General features: G+C 37.9%; 3 protein-coding genes across 9 annotated transcripts in view; 1 reads left to right on the forward strand and 2 right to left on the reverse strand.

The window, feature by feature from the left end:
- The window catches only part of ippk (inositol 1,3,4,5,6-pentakisphosphate 2-kinase), a 17597-nt gene extending 16319 nt beyond the window's left edge, over positions 1–1278 (reverse strand). For both annotated transcript variants that reach the window (XM_060857755.1, XM_060857754.1), the window contains exon 1: positions 1074–1278. In XM_060857755.1, coding sequence (XP_060713738.1) covers positions 1074–1154 — 81 coding nt within the window. In that variant the 5' untranslated portion in view covers positions 1155–1278. The remainder of the gene's footprint in view (positions 1–1073) is intronic.
- A 2324-nt stretch (positions 1279–3602) lies between these two features.
- si:dkey-42i9.4 (uncharacterized protein LOC492503 homolog) lies at positions 3603–5179 on the reverse strand. 2 transcript variants are annotated; one of them, XM_060858694.1, is made up of 3 exons: positions 5025–5179; positions 4718–4854; positions 3603–4107 (listed from the first exon to the last, which is right to left on the reverse strand). In XM_060858694.1, the coding sequence occupies exons 2-3, from the start codon at positions 4833–4835 to the stop codon at positions 3764–3766; spliced, it is 462 nt and encodes a 153-aa protein (XP_060714677.1). In that variant the 5' UTR covers positions 4836–4854; positions 5025–5179; the 3' UTR covers positions 3603–3763. The 2 variants fall into 2 exon arrangements, with proteins under 2 accessions (XP_060714677.1, XP_060714676.1); XM_060858693.1 differs by having other exon boundaries at positions 5021–5179.
- A 4946-nt stretch (positions 5180–10125) lies between these two features.
- atrip (ATR interacting protein) overlaps positions 10126–23140 on the forward strand; it is a 73713-nt gene continuing 60698 nt past the window's right edge. Inside the window, exons 1-15 of one of the 5 annotated variants that reach the window (XM_060858686.1) lie at positions 10126–10745; positions 10826–11144; positions 11904–11974; positions 13732–13902; positions 14852–14967; positions 15053–15150; positions 16061–16144; positions 16240–16366; positions 16764–17029; positions 17577–17964; positions 19745–19887; positions 19981–20072; positions 20415–20504; positions 21396–21654; positions 22785–22978. In XM_060858686.1, coding sequence (XP_060714669.1) covers positions 10838–11144; positions 11904–11974; positions 13732–13902; positions 14852–14967; positions 15053–15150; positions 16061–16144; positions 16240–16366; positions 16764–17029; positions 17577–17964; positions 19745–19887; positions 19981–20072; positions 20415–20504; positions 21396–21654; positions 22785–22858 — 2286 coding nt within the window. In that variant the 5' untranslated portion in view covers positions 10126–10745; positions 10826–10837 and the 3' untranslated portion in view covers positions 22859–22978. Of the gene's footprint in view, positions 11145–11903; positions 11975–13731; positions 13903–14851; positions 14968–15052; positions 15151–16060; positions 16145–16239; positions 16367–16763; positions 17030–17576; positions 17965–19744; positions 19888–19980; positions 20073–20414; positions 20505–21395; positions 21655–22784; positions 22979–23140 lie in introns of those variants that run through there. The other 4 variants (XM_060858687.1, XM_060858689.1, XR_009647626.1 and 1 more) reach the window with 4 other exon arrangements.

Below are 23140 nucleotides of genomic sequence, written 5' to 3' on the forward strand. Positions count from 1 at the left end.
CTCACCTCTCGCACACACACTCACTCTCACACAACCCTCCCTTCCCACACACACTCATCTCTCGCACACACACTACTCTCCTCGACACACACTCACTCACCCACAACACTCTCTCCCACGACCACACGCGCACACACACACACACTCACTCTCACTCTCTCGCACACACACACACTCACTCTCACTCTCTCGCGCACACACACTCACTCTCACTCTCTCGCACACACACACACACACACTCACTCTCACACACACACTCACTCTCACTCTCTCGCACATACACACTCACTCTCACTCTCTCGCACACACACTCACTCTCACTCTCTCGCACACACACACACACTCACTCACTCTCTCGCACACACACACTCACTCTCACGCACACACACACACACACACACTCACGCGCACACACACACACACTCACGCGCACACACACACACTCACTCTCACTCTCTCGCACACACACACACACACTCACTCTCACTCTCTCGCACACACACACACACTCACTCTCACACACACACTCACTCTCTCGCACACACTCACTCTCACTCTCTCGCACATACACACTCACTCTCACTCTCTCGCGCACACACTCACTCTCACTCTCTCGCACACACACACACACTCACTCACTCTCTCGCACACACACACTCACTCTCACTCTCTCGCACACACACACTCACTCTCACGCACACACACACTCACGCGCACACACACACACACTCACTCTCACTCTCTCGCGCACACACTCACTCTCACTCTCTCGCACACACACACACACTCACTCTCACACACACACTCACTCTCACTCTCACACACAACTCTCGAACAGATGATAGTTTGTGTGCTATATATGTCGAGCAACATGACACTGAAACGTAGATTAGCGACTTCAGTCAGGCTTCGAACCTGAATAAAGAGCTGAGACGGTTGTTAGTTTAACATTTCAGTCAGCTTTGTTCACCCAAACGCCTGATTCGGATCGGCTCAGGCTTGGTTTTTGTTCTACTTTAAGCATGTTTGCTAATTAGCCACAAGCTAACCCAGTCTCTGCCTGTCACAATTACCTGGACGTGTGAAACAACAAGGCTCTTGTTCCCTTCCCCGTGGTATTTCCAATCGTTCTCGTCCATTTTGTCTAGTTCCATAACACGGCGTTGTTTTTTGTTGACGGGACGGAAGAAATCTTTCACTAACAGCTGACAAACAAAGAGCAAACTTATGTGGAGAAGGAAGCCAGGCGACGCCGGACTCCTCTCATACACACTGACGAGAGTGAACCGTCATCAAGGACAACGCTCTACGCTCGCTCCGATTGGCTAGGGGATTCAGACGAGCGTTATGATTGGTTATTAACTTCTGGTAAAAAAAAAAAAAAAAGATCCAATGAGAGCGTGATCAGAACGCTCGAGCTCATTTCTACGTCATTTGTTTAGCTTAGCCGGTGTTTTAGGGATCTACAATAAAGCATTATTTAATCAGTATTATGTTAATCAGCGATATTTTTGAAATTATGATTTTTCTCATGATTTGTACTCAGAAGTTATTAGAAATAAACTGTAGTTAGTGTGAAATCAAGAGAAAATAAAATTATTAGACACTTTAAATATATACAAATATGAGTCAAATGCTGCTCTTTATTAAAATTATTATATATATATATAATTTTAATAAAGAGCAGTATTTTATATATATAATTTTATATAAATAATTGTATATATATATATATATATATATATATAATTAAAAAAATAATAATAAATAAATAAAATTGCAAACCTAAGAAAAATTTATTTATTTTTTATTTATTTTTTATTAAATATATATAATTACCTGAGGTTTAACCATTCATTCATTCATCTTCTACCGCTTATCCTAACCACCTCGGGTCACGGGGAGCCTGTGCCTATCTCAGGCGTCATCGGGCACCAAGGCAGGATACACCCTGGACGGAGTGCCAACCCATCGCAGGGCACACACACACACTCTCATTCACTCACGCAATCACACACTAGGGACAATTTTCCAGAGATGCCAATCAACCTACCATGCATGTCTTTGGACCGGGGGAGGAAACCAGAGTACCCGGAGGAAACCCCCGAGACACGGGGAGAACATGCAAACTCCACACACACAAGGTGGAGGCGGGAATCAAACCCTGACCCTGGAGGTGTGAGGCGAACATGCTAACCACTAAGCCACCGTGCCCCCCCGATTTTTAACCAACAGTCCACAAATATGGTTAGACAACTAGCTGAGTTTAGCCAAGCTCACCCTCAGACATTACCCAATCCTGGTCAGGGTCTCAGTGGATAACTGGATCACAGGAACACAGAGTAACGCAGAAATACACAGTAAATGGACACCAGTCTATTGCAGGACACCATGCCCACACACACACATTCATACCTGTACAATAAACACAATTTAGAGTTAGAGTAGCAACCAGGTTGTCCTGTGTTTGTATGTAATATGATGCAACATATCAGTATACAGATAAAAGTACACCATGTTTTTATACAGATAAAAGTACACCATGTTTTAAGTGCAAGTTGTTGTATGTGGTTTAACGTGGTTTATGAATACTTTCTACTTTTACCACACTGCAAATCTTTTTGTCATGCTCAGCACATATGTTTTGGGGTCAATTTAAAGTTCTGTTCTCAAAGTCTTCTACAAATGGATATGGATTGTGCTATCTTCACACCTGCCCTGTGAAGGTTGTTGGTGATGTCACTGTTTTGGGTTTTTCTTCCACAGCTCTCATGTTTCTGTCATGAACTGCTGTTGCTTTCCTTGGCTAACCTGTTAAGTGTCTAGTTGTTAGTACACCAAAGAAACATTGGTTGTATTGGATCTGCTTTTACTTCAGCAAACAGCCTGCTTTGGATCTTTGTATGGGTTTAGTCATTTTAACAACAAATGCAGACTTCAAAGGTGATACCCATGGATCAAACCTAGATTTTCAAACAATCAATTGAACAGCACACCTGGGCAATATGAAACACCGTTCAGTCATATGTTCCAATTTTTTTTTACACAATGGGGAGTTCAAACAAAAAGGTCTCACGTTATTGTTGATCGATCAATTCAAATCCATCCGTTCACCTCAAACCTAAATATCTCAAGTGTATAGAAAAAATTAAGGAATTGGCCTTGCCATTCCAATACTTCCAGAGGAAACTTTTACATTATTTTGTGATGATTAAACATCTACATCAGCATATATAATTTTTCAATAACATGCAAGGTGTAGCATGTAACATGAAGTTCGTTAATGTCCGCTAATGTCCAGCAGACTTTTGACCTTATTCAGTTCATACGTATTTTAATAAACTGGTGAACATTAATTCAGACCACCATGTGCTACATCTCAGGAAATATTGTTTAGGTGCCTGATCTTTCTCACAGCAGCAAGACGTGTCTGCATCTGGTACTGTGACTCAGCATGAGGACTCATGACCTGATTCACTGGTGGATGTAAGTAGGTATGAGATTTTGTATAACAATAAAATAGGCAACAGTTACATCTACAATGTGCACTTGGTATACATGCAATATATTACATACAAGACATATGCAATATAAAAACAAAATGAAAAACACTGAAGCATCATCTTTATTCAAAATGTATAAAACATTTACAAAATTTTACAGTTGTTAAAATCAAGCATTAAATCAAAATATATCCAAATTCATCATTCAGTAAAAATAATCATTAACAAATTGTAAGACATATGGCAGTTGTGTACAGACATTAACTGGAGACGGTCATCACAGTGAAGGATTTTGACGGGCTCGAGTGACTGATTCTGAATTTCTTTTTGCAGCTGTCCACAGAGTTCTGATGAGTCTCCTGTGGAGGAGTGGACTCGTACAGTACACATATGGACCCGTCCTCTCCTATACGATAGGACACTTCGTAGGGGTCGACCCACATTGTAAGCTCGCTGGGTAAGAGGGAGAAAAGCTGCTCCCTGCTGAGGCCGATGGTGTAAGCGGCCTTCCCTACTAGCGGGTCCATCCTGTGATTGATCCGAATACAGCGATATCCTGAACCTCTAAACGGTGTGTCAGGAAACCAATGGTGCTCATAATGTTCTGAAATCAAATGTAAAAATCTTTTTTAGAATTAAGATTGTTTTAAGAATACATTTGGTGTTACATCATTAAGGCGCTCAATAAATGCAGCATTTTAGTGCTCCTGAGATCAAATCGGTCCTATTTAAACTCTAAGGCCTGTTTTGTACTGTTTGATTTCAGCAGTCGTCAAGATTCGTCTACCGTAGGAACCGATCCCAGTAAAATCATGCCTATTGTTGATGAACACCGTAGCACAGTGTACACTCGGATTTTAATTTGAACAACAAAATAATTATTTTACAATCGATTTTTTTTTTGTCTGCAAAAAATCAATGTAAATATGTTTTTGAGCCACACATTAACCACATGCCTAATGCTCAGTACAGTAAATTAAATAAAACTTTTAATTTAAAAAGTCATACTTAGATACTTTCCCCTTTTATCAGTAGTGGATATAAAGACTAGGATTCATTGTTCATCTGAGATTCATCCCTGAGCCAGAAAACAACTGGTCCATATTTCAATGGAAAATAAATATACAAACAAACCGTTTAATGGTTTGAAGAAAGACATAAAACAACATAAGATAAACAAAACGTGAAATACTTTTTGTCATGTTTAATCTCACCTCCTAAAGCCTCTTCCAGAGAAAGGCTGAAGTGTTGGAGTTGGTCTTCAGACAGAAGTCCTGTTCCTCTCAACAAGGTGGTAATAAAGTTCACAGCTGTGGAAACCTCGGCTTTCATGGCGAAAACTGTTCATAAACTGCAAAACATCAGTACAATACATGTTGCTTTCTGAGGTACGGTTTATATTCAGTTGAACATCAGCAAGCTGTATGATGTAGAAGTTAGCTTTGGCCTCAGTAGCATTTTGGCACTTTTCCTTTGTTCACAACACAACGCTAAAATGACAATTAAACATAACTCACCTACCCCAGACTCGTCGAAACTAACGAACAAAGACCTTCTGACTCTTTTCTTATCGGAATCTGAACATTACATCAAACCAAAATCGAAAAATTCGGCTTTCTTTCGAACAAACTTCACTTCCAACAGCAATGACCAAAATAGGATCAACAGCGACTGTATCCCAAATAACAACAGAATTGCTCTGTAGGAGCGCTACGTAGGACACGTCATAGTGACGTCTCTGAGCCCTACCTAGTGCCCTTCGTGTCTATTTGGGATACGGCCTTCGCAGTTGTAGACGTTGCGGAATGTCAGATAGTAAACATTCTCGAGCTAGAAGTAGCTCGTCCAATCGTATTTTACGACGGGGATCACGTCATACATAGAGCGAGTGCGCGTTTGTTGACTCTTTTTTCCAAGCGACAGATTAAGAATAATCTCTTAACAACCTTTTTTTTGTAATGTTTTTTAAGTAACCCATAGAACACACTTGAGCTATATTACATAGCAACAATGACAGAGCATTCAGCGCCTACTGAAAACTAAAGTGATTAACACTCACAAAAGGTGTACTAACAACTAGCAGTTCAAATAGAGATGACATTCATGTTATAACATGTCATTTATGTTATAAGATGCCATTTATTTTATACATGTCATTTATGTTATAAGATGTCATTTGTTATACATGTCATTTATGTTATGAGATGTCATTTAAGTTATAAAATGGCATGTTATACGTGTCATTTATGTTATACATGTCATTTATGTTATACGTCATTTATGTTATAAGATGGCATTTATGTTATGAGATGTCATTTATGTTATATGTTATAAGATGTCATTCATAAGATGTCATTTATGTTATAATATGTCATTTATGTTATGAGATGTCATTTATGTTATGAGATGGCATTAATGTTATGTCATTTATGTTATGAGATGGCATTTATTTTATGAGATGTCATTTATGTTATGAGATGTCATTTATGTTATATGTTATGTTATAAGATGTCATTTATAAGATGTCATTTATGTTATAATATGTCATTTATGTTATGAGATGTCATTTATGTTATGAGATGGCATTTATTTTATGAGATGTCATTTATGTTATGTCATTTATGTTGTCAATCACTGTTAAAGTGTCTCACCACTGTAAAAGAAAGGAAAAATCTTTTATTCTAATGGTGCGTATATCCTTTCATACACAATCATTTCAAACATCCAGTAGCTTTACCTGTGATAACATCAGAAGTATTTTTTGTCCTGTTTCTCTGGACTTTGTGGACTATTCTTAACTTCTGTTACATAAATTACTAAAATATGCTGCAGTAATTCCCTTTATGACAGCTTGAACTAATCTGAGGACACTGGCACATGTGAAAATTGCAGGAGATTAGTAGTTTCTAAAATACTCAAGCCAGTTTATCATCCATGCCACAATCCGTCATCACACTTTTCCCCCGTTCTGATTTAAACATAGCTCTTAACCTGTATCTGTATTATTTTATGTAATGTGCAGATTTCCAACAGTGAAGAAGAGCTATTTTTTCTTTTAGTTTCCTCCTACAGCAACATCTAGCCTTGCAGTGATACCCTTAAAATCTGTATATCTGTTTTCACTGTAAAGGAGAAGTCAGGGCACTCTCACATCTTTGTCTCTAAACACCTATTTGATCATGAAGACACCTGGACACACTGAGAGTTATGACCAACTTCCTTCCTTTTGAAACCTGAAAAAAAAAAACAGAACACAGCTTAAGTTGTTTTGTGAATCGAAAGTCAAACTTCCTGTTCTATAATCTCTAAACCATTCAACAATACATGGTATAAAACAAACACACACACACACACTTTTTAAACACTAGATGTGTATTAAAATATTATTTTATAATGTGTATGGTGAGACTGCATAACAATTGTTGCTATGAAGAATGAGAAAGAATTTACATGTGGATAATTTGACTAGGCCTATATTTATCTACCACAAAGAATACTATATAAAAAGCCAGTCCAAGGAAAACATTTGCATTTGCAACAAACTCTTGACAATTCACAAATAGATATAAGTATATATTTTAAATAAAGTCCAACGTTACATTAGGAAAACATGTCATGATGAGGCTCTGATAACAATGTAAATAACATGGTGACAAGGAAAATTAGATATTTATCATCTTTATAAATAATATTTATTATCTTTATCTTTTTAATGCTAACGTCCTTTTTTTTTTTTAATCTGAAAGAAACTAAACAATAGGGAATGAATTAGAAATTTGGATGTGTTCTTTTTTGTATTCACATAAACATTATCTGAACCACCATCAACAGGATATTACATTGCAGTCGTAAAACAACAGCGACTGTTTACACTCAGAAGAGCAGAAAGTAGATAACATCCTTGCTATTACACCCATTTGTTATTGCTTTATTGTCTACTGCTTTTATCTGTGCTGACATTCATAGTAATTCACCTTCTTGTTCAACTGTTCAAAAACTAAGTAACTTTCAATATTTTGTACAATAATAAGCTGGAACTGAAATGGACTTAGTTGAGAATTTTTACCATTTTATTTACACAATATGACTAATATTTGAAGGTGAAAAATATTTTTATGGAAATACAAATGTTTTGTAAAAAATAAACAAATGAATAAATTAATTAATTAATTTAAAAAAGGAAATTGATACAGTTATTCAAGAGTTCACAGATTTTTAATAAAACCTCCATATTTATACTTTGAGTTTTACAAATTTTTGTTTTGATCTTTACTGCTTGGTTATCATGAGTCTTTATAATTTCTAGGGATGTACCGATACCACTTTTTCTCTTTCGATCCGATTCCAATACCAGCGTTTGCCAGTATTGGCCGATACCGATCCAATATCTGTGTTCTTTTCTAATTTTAAAACTAAAGAATGTATAGTTATTAAGATTTATTTGCTTCTGGCAAAGAAATACAAAAATTCTCATTACTGGATGAAAAAATGAAAACACAAGAAAACTTTAAAAAGTATTAATGTAGTAGCAAACAGTACTTTTAACAGTTAGTGGTATAACAATCTAAACCATATATTGCAATTATTAAATTTAATTATTTTCTGAAGAAAATGCACTATTTTAAAGTGAATCTTAAATTAGAACTCTTGAAACACAATGCAAAAAGTATTAAACAGTCAACCTTGCACCCAAATGAGCGACATGTTTAACGCGCTGAGGTAAATGGAAAGGGTGCCTGCTAATCTTGCCTGTCTGTCGCAGGCGGTTGTGCAACATTCATTCATCTTCTACCGCTTATCTGAACTACCTCGGGTCACGGGGAGCCTGTGCCTATCTTAGGCATCAAGGCAGGATACACCCTGGACGGAGTGCCAACCCATCGCAGGGCACACACACACTCTCAATCACTCACGCAATCACACACTACGGACAATTTTCCAGAGATGCCAATCAACCTACCATGCATGTCTTTGGACCGGGGAGGAAACCGGAGTACCCGGAGGAAACATGCAAACTCCACACACACAAGGCGGAGGCGGGAATCGAACCCCGACCCTGGAGGTGTGAGGCGAACGTGCTAACCACTAAGCCATTATATTTATTTTCATTAATGCAGTTTAATATATAAGTGTATTTTCCTTATAAGTTTAAGCAATAGTGTATGATGTTTGCTGTTCATTAATAAACCACCACGGGCATGGGCGTCGGAAGCAAATAAAAAAGTGGGCGTGTCCTGTCCCACACACATATAATGGTTCCGACGCCCATGGATTTCAGGAAGCAGGAGCGTGGTCAATGCTGTAGGTAAATCACGGAATGGAGTTTAATTTATTAGGGAATTACTCAAGCAGAATGGATTCGACTGGCGGCGCTCTGAAAAGTAATATAAAATAAGACATATGCGCTGAATAGAGACGGTAAAAGTAGGTGGGTCCAATATTATTGGTCATAAAAAGTGGGTGGGTCCAATATTATTGGTCTTAAAAAGTGGGTGGGTCCTGTCCCACCCACATATAATGGTTCCGACGCCCATGACCACGGGTATCGGATTTGGATCGATCACGCACCACCGATAACCGATCCACTCAAAATGCTTGGATTGGCGCCGATACCGATCCAAAATATCGAATCGGTACATCCCTAATAATTTTACACTGCTAAGAGTACTTTTAACTAATATAGTACTATAGTAATACGTAATTACTACCATATGATGTAATATGGTAGTAATTACGTATTACTATAGTACTTTTAACTAATATAGTACTATAGTAATACGTAATTACTACCATATTACATCATATAATTTGTAATTTAATTATGTATCTAATTTTATTTTATTCACTAATCATTAAATTAATAAAAAATATAATAAATGAATAAACATATTAATAAAGTACACTCTATGTACATAATACGTAGGAGACCTGACCATCACACTCATATGTGCTTGTTGAACATCCCATTCCAGATTTAGTCTCCCTTTAGTGTGGAATTAACTTCCACTCTTCTGAGAAGGGTTTCCACACCAAAGGAAGACTAAATCTGGAATGGGATGTTCAGCAAGCACATATGAATGGAAATAACCTCCATTATTCTCAGAAAGGTTTCCACCACATGTTGGTGTGTTGCTTTGGGGTGCATAAGTATTAATTTTGGGTGAAGATCCCAAGGGTCTAGTGGCAGTCCTTGGTGTTCCAGTTCATCTCAAAGTGTCTTGTGTGGTTGAAACCAGGGCTCTCTGCAGGACACTTGAGTTTTTCCACACCATGTCTCAATAGACCATGCTTTGTGAACAGGGGCATTGATGGAACAGATTTGAGCCTTTTAGTCATCTTTAGACCTCTTATTCAACTGTCCAGCAGACCCACGTGTGTCCACGTGCTATACGTTTGCCCTTTTTTTTGACGTGAAATCTAATAACAGTATAATATAGTGATTGAATATTCACATTCCTGGTGTATGCTGAGCAAAAAAAAAAAATCGGTAAAAAACAAACAAAAAAATGTCCTGTTTATTTTTCCTCGCGTCATAGTAAAAGTGTGCAATAATTGTCCGCTCTTGGTTACCGTAACACGTGACGATTAGAAAGCGCTGCCGTTATTTGCGTTTGGAGTATTGACCAATCAGTGGCCTCGATACTCAACGACAGCAACAAGCGGCTTTCTGAAAATTAGTGTTGTTTCTGACTGAAAGATTCGCGAATGATTTGATGTTTTTTTTTTATGATGTCATGATGTTTGTTGCTGTTTTCTGTCAGGTCTGAACTGCGACAGACAAACGTGTCGGTGCGATAGATAACGTTAGCGTCTACTTTAGCATGTAGCATTTAGCATTACGTGTATGTGCTTAGTGAGCACACTGAGAGCTCGAGTTTGACATAAATCTTTATTACTATATATATTTTTTTTAATTTCCCGACAAAGTTTGGTGAGTTAACAACAGTTCACCGTCTTATCAAGTAACGCACCACGTCACATCCGGTCTTTATCGCGCGCACTTCTTGTACACAGTTGCATGATTATCTGTATTAAAGGTAAAATTCTCCCTGAAACACAACGACACGTTTGTGTTGTAGTTTTTTCCGCTTTACCGCACAACTGCAACACCGGCCCGAGTTTGTTGTTGTTTGTTTTATTCCTGTGTGAGAAGCCAGAGGTTGTGTGTCGTGATGACGTCACGTGGGGACACCAGAAGTCCCCAGTGATGTTTAGTAAAAAAGAGAAAACACAAATCAACAAGTTTGTCCTTTTAAATCTCATACTTTTATCCTATTGCATGTCAGTTTGTAGCACGGAATTAAAATTCTGATTCCCCAAAGGTTTGAGACGTCATGGCGTATCCTCCGAGTAAGCGACACAGAGGACCGAACAGCGAAGATCTACCTGGGACAGACGCCTTCGGGGACGAAGAAGACTTTACGCAGGACGACTTGGAGGAAATCGACATCATCGCATCACAGGCCATCACAAGAGACGTTCAAGCCACAAGCAGCAAGAGAGGATTTGCATCCATTGCTGTTTATCCAGAGCAGAACAAAGCACCTATAAGAGAAGGCAGGAAAACCTTCACCATTGGAAACAGCCATCCTGGCAGCAGCATGACTAACAGCAAGGAAGCCAAAAGAAATGATACTTCTGGTTAGTATGTAGAGTATACAGTGTTTACTTAAAACACGAAAAAACATCGTGATCGTCTGTTGGAGATGGAGGAGATGGAATCAGTGCTTGAAGAACGTACAGAAAAAAAAAGAGTACTTGAGTCAGAGAATGGCCGTCGTCTCAAATTGGAAGTAGTTCATTAAAATTTGTTGTTAGATGATGTGTCATTTCATGAGAATTTTGTATGAGAACATTTGTATGTAATGTTCTCTATTTTTCCATGGAGTCAGGCTTTAATATTAGCATGAATAATAATGATAGATTGCGGGATCTATGTGGTTTGGTATTGATTTGTTTTAAATAATGTTCAAATTAATCAAAACAATTGTTTGAGTTGGAATTTAAAGTTGTCCTCTTTGAGACTTCTCAGCACTAACAGTTGTTGTAAATCATAAAAAAAGCATTACTAATTATATGCATGTACAGAGCTGACAGAAATAGAAAAACTATAAATATATAACTTTAAAAAATATAACTTAGACTGAACATTCTAAACTAAATCACAAATTAGACAAGAGTAACAGTAATTTAAAGAGTAAAAGTGCAGATTTCCATTGTTATTGCTCATTAGGGAATGTATTGAGGCAGTTACAAAGTACTATGATAATGATCATGGACAGATCCAGAATACCAGTCCAGTATTAACTTAGTACTGACGATTAATATCAGTTTGATGCAATTCCACTTGTAATAAATGGGTTTATCTAAGAATTCATGTCTTTGTTTCTGACTTTATAGGAAATGGCCAAGAAAGAGATGAACTCTACTACAGCTGTCTGGAAGCACAGCAAGCAGAGTTAAAGAGAAAGGTGTGTACATGATCAATCAGCATCATATTTATAATGATATGTTTATATTTATTGTTTTTGTATTTGATATCTAATAAGTAAGGGAATAATTAGCTACTGGTTTAGCTTTGTATAACCTGCGGGTCAATTGTGAGCCAATCAAATGACATACAGCGTTATAAAATAGGTCCATATTAGTATGCTATACTATGGGTTTCAAAAGTCTACACAACACTGCTAAAAGGGGGTTTGTGGTGTAAAATTTGTAAACAAAGGTAATTCAAGTACACCGTATGTATATTTTATTAATTTATAATTTTATTTTATATATAATTGTAAAATTTGTTGAAGCACCATTTGATTTCATTACACCACTCAGTCTTTCTGGGTCAGAACCTAAGGGCTTGTTGTCACATGCAGAGAGTAATCAGTATGTTATGTTCTTGATGATGTCACTCTAGTGCCCATTTTCTTTATCCATTTCTAATATTTTTGAAATTCTTTTATACCCCTCTCCTGATTGATATCTTTCACCAAGTGAAATGGCATGCATGCAAGTCAAGTCAAGAAGCTTTTTATTGTCATTTCAACCATATATAGCTGTTGTAGTACACAGTGAAATGAGACAACGTTTCTCCAGAACCAGGGTGCTACATAAAACAAAGACAGAGCTATAAGGACTTAGTAAGTTAGTCCTAGATACATAAAGTGCATCTGTGCAACCTGGTGCAAACAGTGCAGGACAAGACAAAAAAGACAGTGTGCTTTGTAAGCTTGTAATGCTTTGTAAGCTCTTTGAGCACCTTGGCATAAACAGTCAGTTAAAACCAAGATGATATGAAGAAAATCCTAAAGTCACAGCTGACCTTAATTTGGGGTTGATGAGATTCATTTCATTGTTGACTGCTGTAATTACTTTAGAACATGAGCTCGAATGTAAAAAAAAGTTTGAGCAAAAAATAAAAATGTTACTAAACTATTGGTGATTGGCTAGACCCATTTTTATTGTATTTTTTTTTTGCTGGATAGGCTGGAAAAATGTCTGTTATTCTGACGATTTATCTGGGTTTCTTTTCTTTTCATTTCTTTTTTTTTTAAATTACAAAAACCTGCCATTTTAACAGAGGAGCGTAGACATTTTGTGTCCATTGTGAGTACAAATTAAAATGGAGCTTTATTATTATCATTCAAATCTTGGATACACAATTATGTGCATAAGTATCAGTGTCACCCAAATGAGGATGAGGTTCCCTTTTGAGTCTGGTTCCTCTTAAGGTTTCTTCCTCTTCCATCTAAGGGAGTTTTTCCCCACCACAGTCACCTCAGTCACCTTAGAATTGATCATTTGGGGTAAATACAAACACATTTAAATATAAGTCTAATATTAATCTTGAATCTTTGTATGAATGTATAATATTTAACTTTTTGTACTTTTTGCAATATTTCTTATGTTCTGTAAAGCTGCTTTGAGACAATGTCCATTGTTAAATGTGCTATACAAATACATAGTTTGTGCAAATCAGAACGTCAAAATCGTCCAATATGTTTATATATATATATATATATGTATGTGTGTGTGTATATATATATATATTTACATATTATGTATGTATAATATGTATATATGTATATACTTAATGGAATATTAATGGAGTGTCCAAAAACCTAAAAACAAACAACTACAACCTTAATACATTGGTGTTCTCCTGTATAAGGATTCGATCATCACGTTAAACTGGTGGCTGAACATGTTGATGAAATATTTGGGTTACATACAGCTGAAGGAGGTAGAGGAGCAGATTCTGATGAAGAACGGTGAAATCCGTGTTCTGCGAGACTCCCTCAGACTGGCCAATCAGGAGAAGGAGCAGCAGAGGCAGACTCACCTCCAGCTGGACAGAGATAAAGCTCTTATCCAGAGTGAAAAAGAGAAGGAACTTTCAAAGAAGGTCTGTAATCTGAATATCAAATTGAGCCAAATGTGTTTTAATTAATAAATAAATAAATAAATAAATAAATAAAATCAATACTTATTAGTACTGTTGAGAGGCTGGGGATTCATTCTGATACAAATGCGCTAATTATACACCACTTTTGTAGAGTTGCAAATCAGGATGTGTAATTTTACTGTGTCTTAGCATCTGTGCAACTCATGTTTCCCCCTTTTTTATGTCAGGGAATTAAAAATACATGTAAATAAAAGTTTCCTGACAGAATTATAAGAGTCTATCTAGATTACCCACAAATTGGAGCTGTCTAATGCTACGGTCATCGTTTGTGTAAATAAAATGATTCTGTGGTAGAATAATAGGGGTTCAAAATAACTATTATTTTGTATAAATAATCTGAATATCAAAGTAAAGGTGTAGAAGACAGTATTGAGATCAGCAGTGCTGAATGGGTTAGAGTCTGTAGCAGTGAGGAAAAAAACATGAGGCAGACATGGAGGTAGCAGAGATGAGGATGTTGAGGTTCTCTTTAGGAGTGACAAGGATGGACAGGATTAGGAACGAGCACATCAGAGGGACAGCTCAGGTTCAAAGGTCAGAGAGGCTAGATTGAGATGGTTTGGACATGTACAGAGGATTATATATACAGATGGTTATATTGGTCGAAGGATGTTGGAGATGGTGCGAGACTAGAAGATGTGGTCCAAATATTTTTAATGTCATGTTGATCGGTCTCATGTTCAAAACTCTATCAAACTCTGTTCTGAGGAAGAAAGTGATTGCAGATTTAAGACTGATACAGCTTCAGTTTTTAGTTCTATAGCATCCTTGTTATTTAACCGTATGTCATTCTGTAAAATGTGCTTGAAAGGTAACAGCACAAATTAAACTGCAATCTAATCTTGAACATTTTTCCTGATTTGGTGCACATTTGATTTTCCTTATTCAGGTGGAGTCTTTAAAATCCGAGTTGCACTTTAAGCAAGCTGAGATGAATGAGATGAGGATTAAACTGCAGAGTTCTGAGCGTGGTGTGAAGGTCGTTGGCACGCCTGTTAGAAACAGGTAACTGCAACACTTTATTTATTCTCCAGATCTGTTCTTTAATAGGATGCACACTGAGCACAACTTAAACTCTCACTGTATGTAGTGTGAACTCCCCCGGAAGCCGAGCGTTTGTGAGTAAGGAGTCCTTCTCTGCTGACCTGCCTGTAAAACCATCAGCTGCTAAAAGCCAGCACACGGAGGGTATGATCTGTTTCTGACACAAGTGCATAGATACATGGTGTATACTTGCTTAATTTAATCTGTATTTGCATTAGATATACTTCTATACAATGCTAATATTAGATAAATATATGTATTATTAAAAAGCCATGCTTTAATAATCTCTTCAGATGAAATGCACCAACAGTAATGCAGTACTGTAGAATGTTGATAGATTAGTGCACCTGGAGGAATGAGGCATTATGTCAGATTGTAAGTTCCTGGTCAGACTGTGGGGCAAGGAGAGAGTTGTGTAAATTGGGTTGGGAGAAGGATGTCAGTGTTGCAAAGGACAAACGTCAAAGGAAGTCATCAGATTTGCCAGTGTGTAGCAAATGGACTTTTTTAGCATTTCTGGAAACAAAGGGAATTGCATTTGTTTGGTCACGTTCTTACAAAATCAATGAATCAAAACAAACACTTAACAATTTAACCAATTATCAAGAGCCATTTCCTTACCTCAATGAAAACTTTCTTATCTGAAGACAATATTTTAAATTATTTAATATCAAGTCATGTCAAGAAGCTTTTATTGTCATTTGAACCGTATATAGCTGACAGTACATTTCTTCAGGTCCATGATGTGGCATAAAATGACATAAATCTACCTAAAATAACACCGAGCTAAGGATTTAGAGTTCTCCTAGCCAACCTAGTACAAACAGAGTGAGACAGAAAATAAAGAGACAATACAAAACACTACAGGACAGATACACAAAATACCAAATAGTGTGTGTGTACCGTATGTTATAAAGTACATTGTGCAAAACTAGAGAGACATTTACATTAAGAAAATAATGGTTGTTGAGTCCTTTCTGGATGAATTCTGTAGTTATATTCAGATTATTTAGTACTATTTGTTTTGAAATAATATTTTCACTATTTCAAATAGGTGGGAAACAAAACCAAGAGAAAATTGATAAAAAACACATGAAATCAGCTGCAACCCGGGATGCAGACGGGATTCATCAAAAAGGTATTATGAAGGAATTTTATTTATTTATTTATTTATTTATTTATTTTTGCCTGAAGAGTTTTTGTTGCTGTGAGGCTGATGATTTGTCATTGCAGGACCTGTATTATTGAATCTGCTGCTTCAGCACCCTTTGGAGCCAAGCTCTTTAGGCCTTTGTCATTTGCTGTGCATCAGTCCAGATGCTCTGCCTGCCATATTCACCCAGTCAGACTACACTAGTCCGTAAGTTATCTCCGACTGCATATGGTTTGATTAAAAGCAATGCAGTCTTTGTGACTTGTCACTGCTGTGCTTAGAAGAATTCACCACATGAATAATATCTGCTTAGGGGTTGTCCTGTGGTGGCCGAAACATGCCGTGTGCATATATGACTGATATTATTAATAATAAATAAAGTTATTAAGTGAAACCAGCTTTTAACATACAATTCATGTTTAGCTCTGGACTTTATTACTCTGCTTTGTGGTGCTGATAAAGTCACTGTAACACACCCACTGGTGGTTTATTGCTTTATTATGAAATATACAGTAGGACAGATGGTCCATTCTTATTAGAACATACATCATAACTCCTTCTCTAGAGAAAATACTAAACCCCAAACCTTTATTTCATTCTCTAGCACATCTTCAGTTGGTTCCAGCACGTCCTCTACAGATACCCGGCTGCTCCACCAGCCTCGAGTGCACTTCTATCAGCATCAGAGTCTGGCTATGTCAGGACTGGCCATGCTAACACACTGTGCTCCCACTCAGTTCCTTAGAAGGTCCTGCCCCCCTGCTGTCCATCTCCTTCCTTTACTTCACTACCACATTAGCCTTTACTGCCAGACCCTTGAGACCCTTGACAGGTCAGGAAAGAGTCCACTTCAATCCGGTGCACTATCAGGTAAGGATGGGAATCTGCAGGGACCACAAGCTTTTTGGTCAATTTCTGTGGTTCAGACTGATTAAATGCATTCTGATAAAAAAAAAAAAAAATCATCTTTAATATCCACTTGCTGCTTTCAAAACACATGTGAACATTTACGATCCTGTTCTTCTTTTTAAGAGACTTTTCACTACTTCTTCGTTTTATTTTATATAATTATTTTCAAATTATTTAAGCGAGTAGATGTTTGTAATAACATGGGCAGATACTTTATATTACGTCCTAAACATATATTTACATCGCCGCTGGGATTTATTTTTGTTTGAAGATCAGTTGAAGATGATTTTTTTTTGTGGTTTGCAGGTTAACAAAAACATACTGTAATATCAACATGAATGTAAATAAAAGAAAAATAAGGCTGCAACATGAATGTTTTTAATGTAAAATAATGCTGTTATATTGTTCATTTATAATGGGGAAAAAACACTGAACTTTTTTTTTTATTTGACTTTTGTGCAGTGTGAAGTGAGATTATTGGATTATTTTTTTTCTCCATCCCTGTAAGCAGGAGCCTCAGACAGCAGCTCTGCTTCCACAGTCGAGGAGTCTTTAGGTGCTCAAGAGGAGTTTGCCTTGGCGGCTATAAAAGCTCTTTATCACATTGTGTGTGAAAGCAGTGAAGCCGTAAACTCTGTTCTGGCTGGTCAAGAGGGAAAGGATTCAGAAAAGCCCAGTGAAAACCTACTCCGGCAACCTCAGAGTACTGTTCAAGGCAGCACCGTAGAGAACGCCTGTGATGAACTGCAGTCACACAGTCCTCTGCTTAAGAAGCTCTTCCAGTTGGTGGATTTAAAGTTTGTCATTAACGCGAGTCAGAGAAAAGCTGTAGTGAACTGCTGTCTCAGGACTCTGTGTGCACTGGCAGAGAGAGCCGAGGAGAGCCAACTGTGGAGGTATACGTCAGTCCATAACCAAGTATTTTTTGTTAATTATACAGTTTATTCTGTTCTATTGAGCGCCGCTCACAAATGCATGACAAAGCCATAACTTCAATATAGGTGCTGTTTTCTGAAGAGCTAATTACAGTCGTATGCAAAAGTTTAGGAACCCCAGACAATTTCCATGATTTTCATTTATAAATATTTGGGTGTTTGGATCAGCAGTTTAATTTTGATCTATCAAATAACTGAAGGACACAGTAATATTTCTGTAGTGAAATTATGTTTATTGGATTAACAGAAAATGTGCAATATGTATCAAAACTAAATTAGACAGTTGCATAAATTTGGGCACTGTTGCCATTTTGTTGATTTGAATACCTATAACTACTTAGCACTGATTAATTGGAACACACAATTGGTTTGGTGGCTCATTAAGCCTTGAACTTCATAGGCAGGTGCATCCAATCATGAGAAAAGGTATTTAAGGTGGCCAATTGCAAGTTGTTGTTCTCTTTGACTCCTCTGAAGAGTGGCAACATGGAGGCCTCGAGGCAAAGGATGGTGAGCGGTCAAAAACAGCCCACAGACCACCTCCAAAAACCTACAACATCAACTTGCTGCAGATGGTGTCACTGTGCATCGTTCAACAATTCAGTGCACTTTCGACAAGGTGAAGCTGTACAGGAGAGTGAAGAAGCCTTTTCTGCACACACGCCACAAACGGAGTTGCTTGAGGTATGCAAACGCACATTTGGACAAGCCAGCTTCATTTTGGAATAAGGTGCTGTGGAGTGATGAAACAAAGATTGAGTTATTTGGTCATAACAAGGGGCGTTATGCATGGTGGCAAAAGAACACAGCATTCCAAGAAAAACACTTGCTACCCACAGTAAAATTTGGTGGAGGTCCCATCATGCTGTGGGGCTGTGTGGCCAGTGCCGGTACTGGGAATCTGGTTAAAGTTGAGGGTCACATGGATTCCACTCAATATCAGCAGATTCTTGAGAATATTGTTGAGGAATCGGTCACAAAGTTGAAGTTACACCGGGGCTGGATATTTCAAAACACTGCTCAAAATCTACTGGGGCATTTATGCAGAGGAACAAGTACAATGTTCTGGAATGGCCATCCCAGTCCCCAGACTTGAACATCATTGAACATCTGTGGGGTGATTTGAAGCGGGCTGTCCATGCTCGGCAACCATGAAACCTAACTGAACTGGAGATGTTTTGTAAGGAGGAATGGTCCAAAATGCATTCATCCAGAATCCAGACACTCATTTCAGGCTATAGGAAGCGTCTAGAGGCTTCTTATTTCTGCTAAAGGAGGCTCTACTAAATATTGATGTGATTTCTGTTGGGGTGCCCAAATTTGTGCACCTGTCTAATTTAGTTTTGATGCATATTGCGCATTTTCTGTTAATCCAATAAACCTCATGTCACTACAGAAATATTAGTGTCCTTCAGTTATTTGATAGATCAAAATAAAACTGCTGATCTAAACACCCAAATATTTATAAATGAAAATCATGGAAATTGTCAGGGGTTCCTAAACTTTTGCATACGACTGTAATGGCACACATCATTCTTTTCCTCTTTGTGTTAATTTTCTCAAATTGATTCGATTTAACGTGTTAAATAAAATATTTCTTGAGTGGCACAAAAGAATTCAGCCACAACAACACAGTCAGGTTTCTCAGCCCATCTCACATATTTCTGAACATTTATTATGTAATTGTTAAATGAATGATTTTCTGACCTGTTTGCCATTGAAATCTTTTAAATGTTTACAGATTGCAGGCGGTGTTGGCAAATCAGACTGTGACCCAAAACCTGTCTCTGGAATCTCCATACAGCACCATGTGGCTCTTTGTGAGATTAGTGGCACTTCTGTTGGATTGTGACAAAATAGTGAACAAGCTTTGCTCTCATAACTGTAAGGGTAACACAGCGTACAGGAAGGACATTAACACACGTTGCTAGTTGTTTGTGTTTAATATGCACTAATGTTAACACCTCTCTTTATTAGATGTTTGCCCATTTGTACGACTTTTCCAGTATGTGACCTCCAGATCAAATAAAGTCGTTACTGAAGACATGTGGTCACGTTTGGAAGTTGAGGTAATATAGTGTGTGTGTGTATATATATATATATATATATATATATATATATATATATATATATTATAAAATGTATGCATGTGTGTATATATATGTATGTATGTGTATGTGTGTATGTATATATGTGTGTGTGTGTGTGTGTGTGTGTATGTATGTATATGTGTGTATGTATATATATGTGTGTGTATATATGTGTGTGTCTGTTGCTGTGTGTATATATGTGTATGCGTGTGTGTGGGTGTGTGCCTTTTGTCCGAAACTTTGTGTTTAACTTTAAAAAACAGCAGGGTTAAAATACCACACATACTGATATATTAACACCTCCAGTTTTTTTGGTCACAGGTTGTCCGATTGCTGTCCAAGCTGTTTATGCAGAAGACATCAACATGGGCTGCTCTCAGTGCTGAATCCAACTGCCCCTGCAGCAGTGAGGTAGGAAGCACAAGAAGGCCATTTCATTTAGTGCGCTCTTCCTGATTATCAGCTGATGCTAGATCTAACAAAAGCACAAAATAACAATTGTGACCTGGTTCATAACTAAAGTGACAAAGATTTAGTTTAGTTTTCGAAAGCCTGAAATGAACCTGTGCTCACTGCCGTGGTCTCCTGCTGTTGTAGCCTTCAATGTTTTGTGAGATCTGACATGGTTTTCAGCTCTCTGTGCTTACCATAGACTTCTTGTCAGCTCAAACCAGCTCTTCTTCTTGGACCTTATAACCTCCACCCACATAACTGTCACTAACTGGAAGTTTTCAGTTGTTTTTTTTTTGCACCATTCTGTGTAAACCCTGACAAAAGATCAGCAGTTTCGGTAACATTCAGACCAGTCTGTCTACCACCAACACACAACAGTCATTCAGTGAGATCCATATTTTTCCCCCTTCTGATGTTTTGATGTAACCATTTAACTCAGGCATTTGACTATATATTTTTGTCTGAGGTGTTATTTAAATTGTGTGCGCTCACTGTTTATTACAAACTATTACACCTTCTGGAACATAAAACTGTTCATCTTTAACCATGAAATCATTTGCAGTTGATATTCTGTGGTGTTTTGATCTGGACACAAAAATCTACCTTTTATTTGCTATAACATTTATTTTAAAATAAAATCTTCCATTATGCCAGTAATTGATAAATCTCTAGTTTGTTTTTCTTGGACCAGCATTTAATCTGCTCCACCTACCTAATATTTTGTATTGCAGATAAAAAAAATAATTCTAAAAGGTTTTTAATGCGTGATGTCAGATTTGTGATTTTGATTTAAATAAAGTGGATAAAGAGCATATCCTCATTTTTGTGCTATGGCACTTTTCTTTTCAGGTTGTCCGGACGGTGGTGGTGGTCTTACACAGACAGTGGCTTAGTATCAAAGGCCAGGAGAAGCACGTAGGTGGTGTTCAGACGTGGACGACTCCAGGTGTTCACTCACTGAGGGAGTCTCTGCTGTTACTGCACTGGCTCCTCCTCAATGACTCATCTTTCTCCATACACTGCCTGGATGTGTTGCACATGTACCATCAGGTCATCCCTGCCATCAGAGACACACTCCGTAGGATCCCTGACCTCTCAGAGAGCGAAGGTGAAAACATTCATTGGTTTATTTGTGTAACCTTGTCTGTTTCAGATGTGTTCAGATGTCATCTATTGGCCAATGTTAGTTACTAAAAAAAGCTTTACTTCCAAGTAGGACATCTCCAGATACCTCACTCTTCAAGGGGAATATCAGGGCTGTTTGTAATACAAATTGTCTAAAGTGACAATGCGCCATCAGGGGGCACTGTAGAAATGCAGGATTTAAAATTCACAGAATATTGAATTGTCTGTCTACCTGCTACCAAATTTCCCCAACACCTTCACCGGTTACTCGGCAAAACATTTGCTTATTCACTTGTATCCATACATTTGAGAGAGTTATCCAAAGTGATCTACAAGTGAGGCAGAATCACTAAATGCCAAATATGGGAACCTGATCACTTAAACTATTTATACGTATTCAAGCTCATATTCCACATTCCAGTTAGAATAACCTCCAATTTACTGGGAAGACTTCACTCTAGATTGTGGAGCATGGCTGTGGGGATTTGCTCATTAGTGAGTCACTCAGTGTTTAGTGAGGTTGAGTTTAAGGCTCTGTGAAGGTCACTTCAGTTCGTCTGCTCCAAACATATCATGTAGAAGAACCACATATGGGTTTGATGGCCAGGCATCCACATACTGCACCCAGTGTGAATAAATAGCTCGATATAACATCATTAATGTTTTAGCACATTTAAGGACAAGACACACTCACTCACTCACTCATTTTCTACCGCTTATCCGAACTACCTCGGGTCACGGGGAGCCTGTGCCTATCTCAGGCGTCATTGGGCATCAAGGCAGGATACACCCTGGACGGAGTGCCAACCCATTGCAGGGCACACACACACTATGGACACTTTTTCCAGACATGCCAATCAACCTACCATGCATGTCTTTGGACCGGGGGAGGAAACCAGAGTACCCGGAGGAAACCCCCGAGGCACGGGGGGAGAACATGCAAACTCCACACACACAAGGTGGAGGCGGGAATCGAACCCCAAACCCTGGAGGTGTGAGGTGAACATGCTAACCACTAAGCCAACGTGCCCCCACACACAAAGGACACTTATTTTTATATGCAAATATCTTCAAGGCCGTAAAACAAAACAATTGTTCATTCATTCTTTATAGAACTGGCTATAGAGGAGATCTGTCGACCAGATGCAGAGGAAGTGGAAGATATGGATATGGACGCAGGTTCTTGACCAGAAGGGAGGATTTAGAATGCTGACAAGCATCCAAGTGTTTCTTTTGGTTGTCTTTTGTCTGTGTGTTTGTCTGTTAATTTTCACCACTATCCTTAATTAAAGCAAACTTAAAGTGCATCACTTGTATTTTTAGCGTTTAAGCTGTGTGACTGGTTTGAACAATGACGCATTCAAAAATCTATAAATACCTAAACCTGTTCATCTGTGTTTCCCAACCAGTTTATAACACATCGATCTCTGACATATTTTATGATTTTATGGTTTGAAAAAAAGGTCAGA

Source organism: Tachysurus vachellii, chromosome 22 (assembly GCF_030014155.1).
Source record: "Tachysurus vachellii isolate PV-2020 chromosome 22, HZAU_Pvac_v1, whole genome shotgun sequence".
Lineage (NCBI taxonomy): Eukaryota > Metazoa > Chordata > Actinopteri > Siluriformes > Bagridae > Tachysurus > Tachysurus vachellii.

Bases quoted from the DNA above. Each gene is read 5' to 3' on its own strand.
- si:dkey-42i9.4 (XM_060858694.1), bottom strand. From the start codon at position 4,835: ATGAAAGCCGAGGTTTCCACAGCTGTGAACTTTATTACCACCTTGTTG. The intron at 4,108-4,717 runs GTGAGATTAAAC...ATTTGATTTCAG, and splicing joins TCTGGAAGAGGCTTTAGGAG to AACATTATGAGCACCATTGG.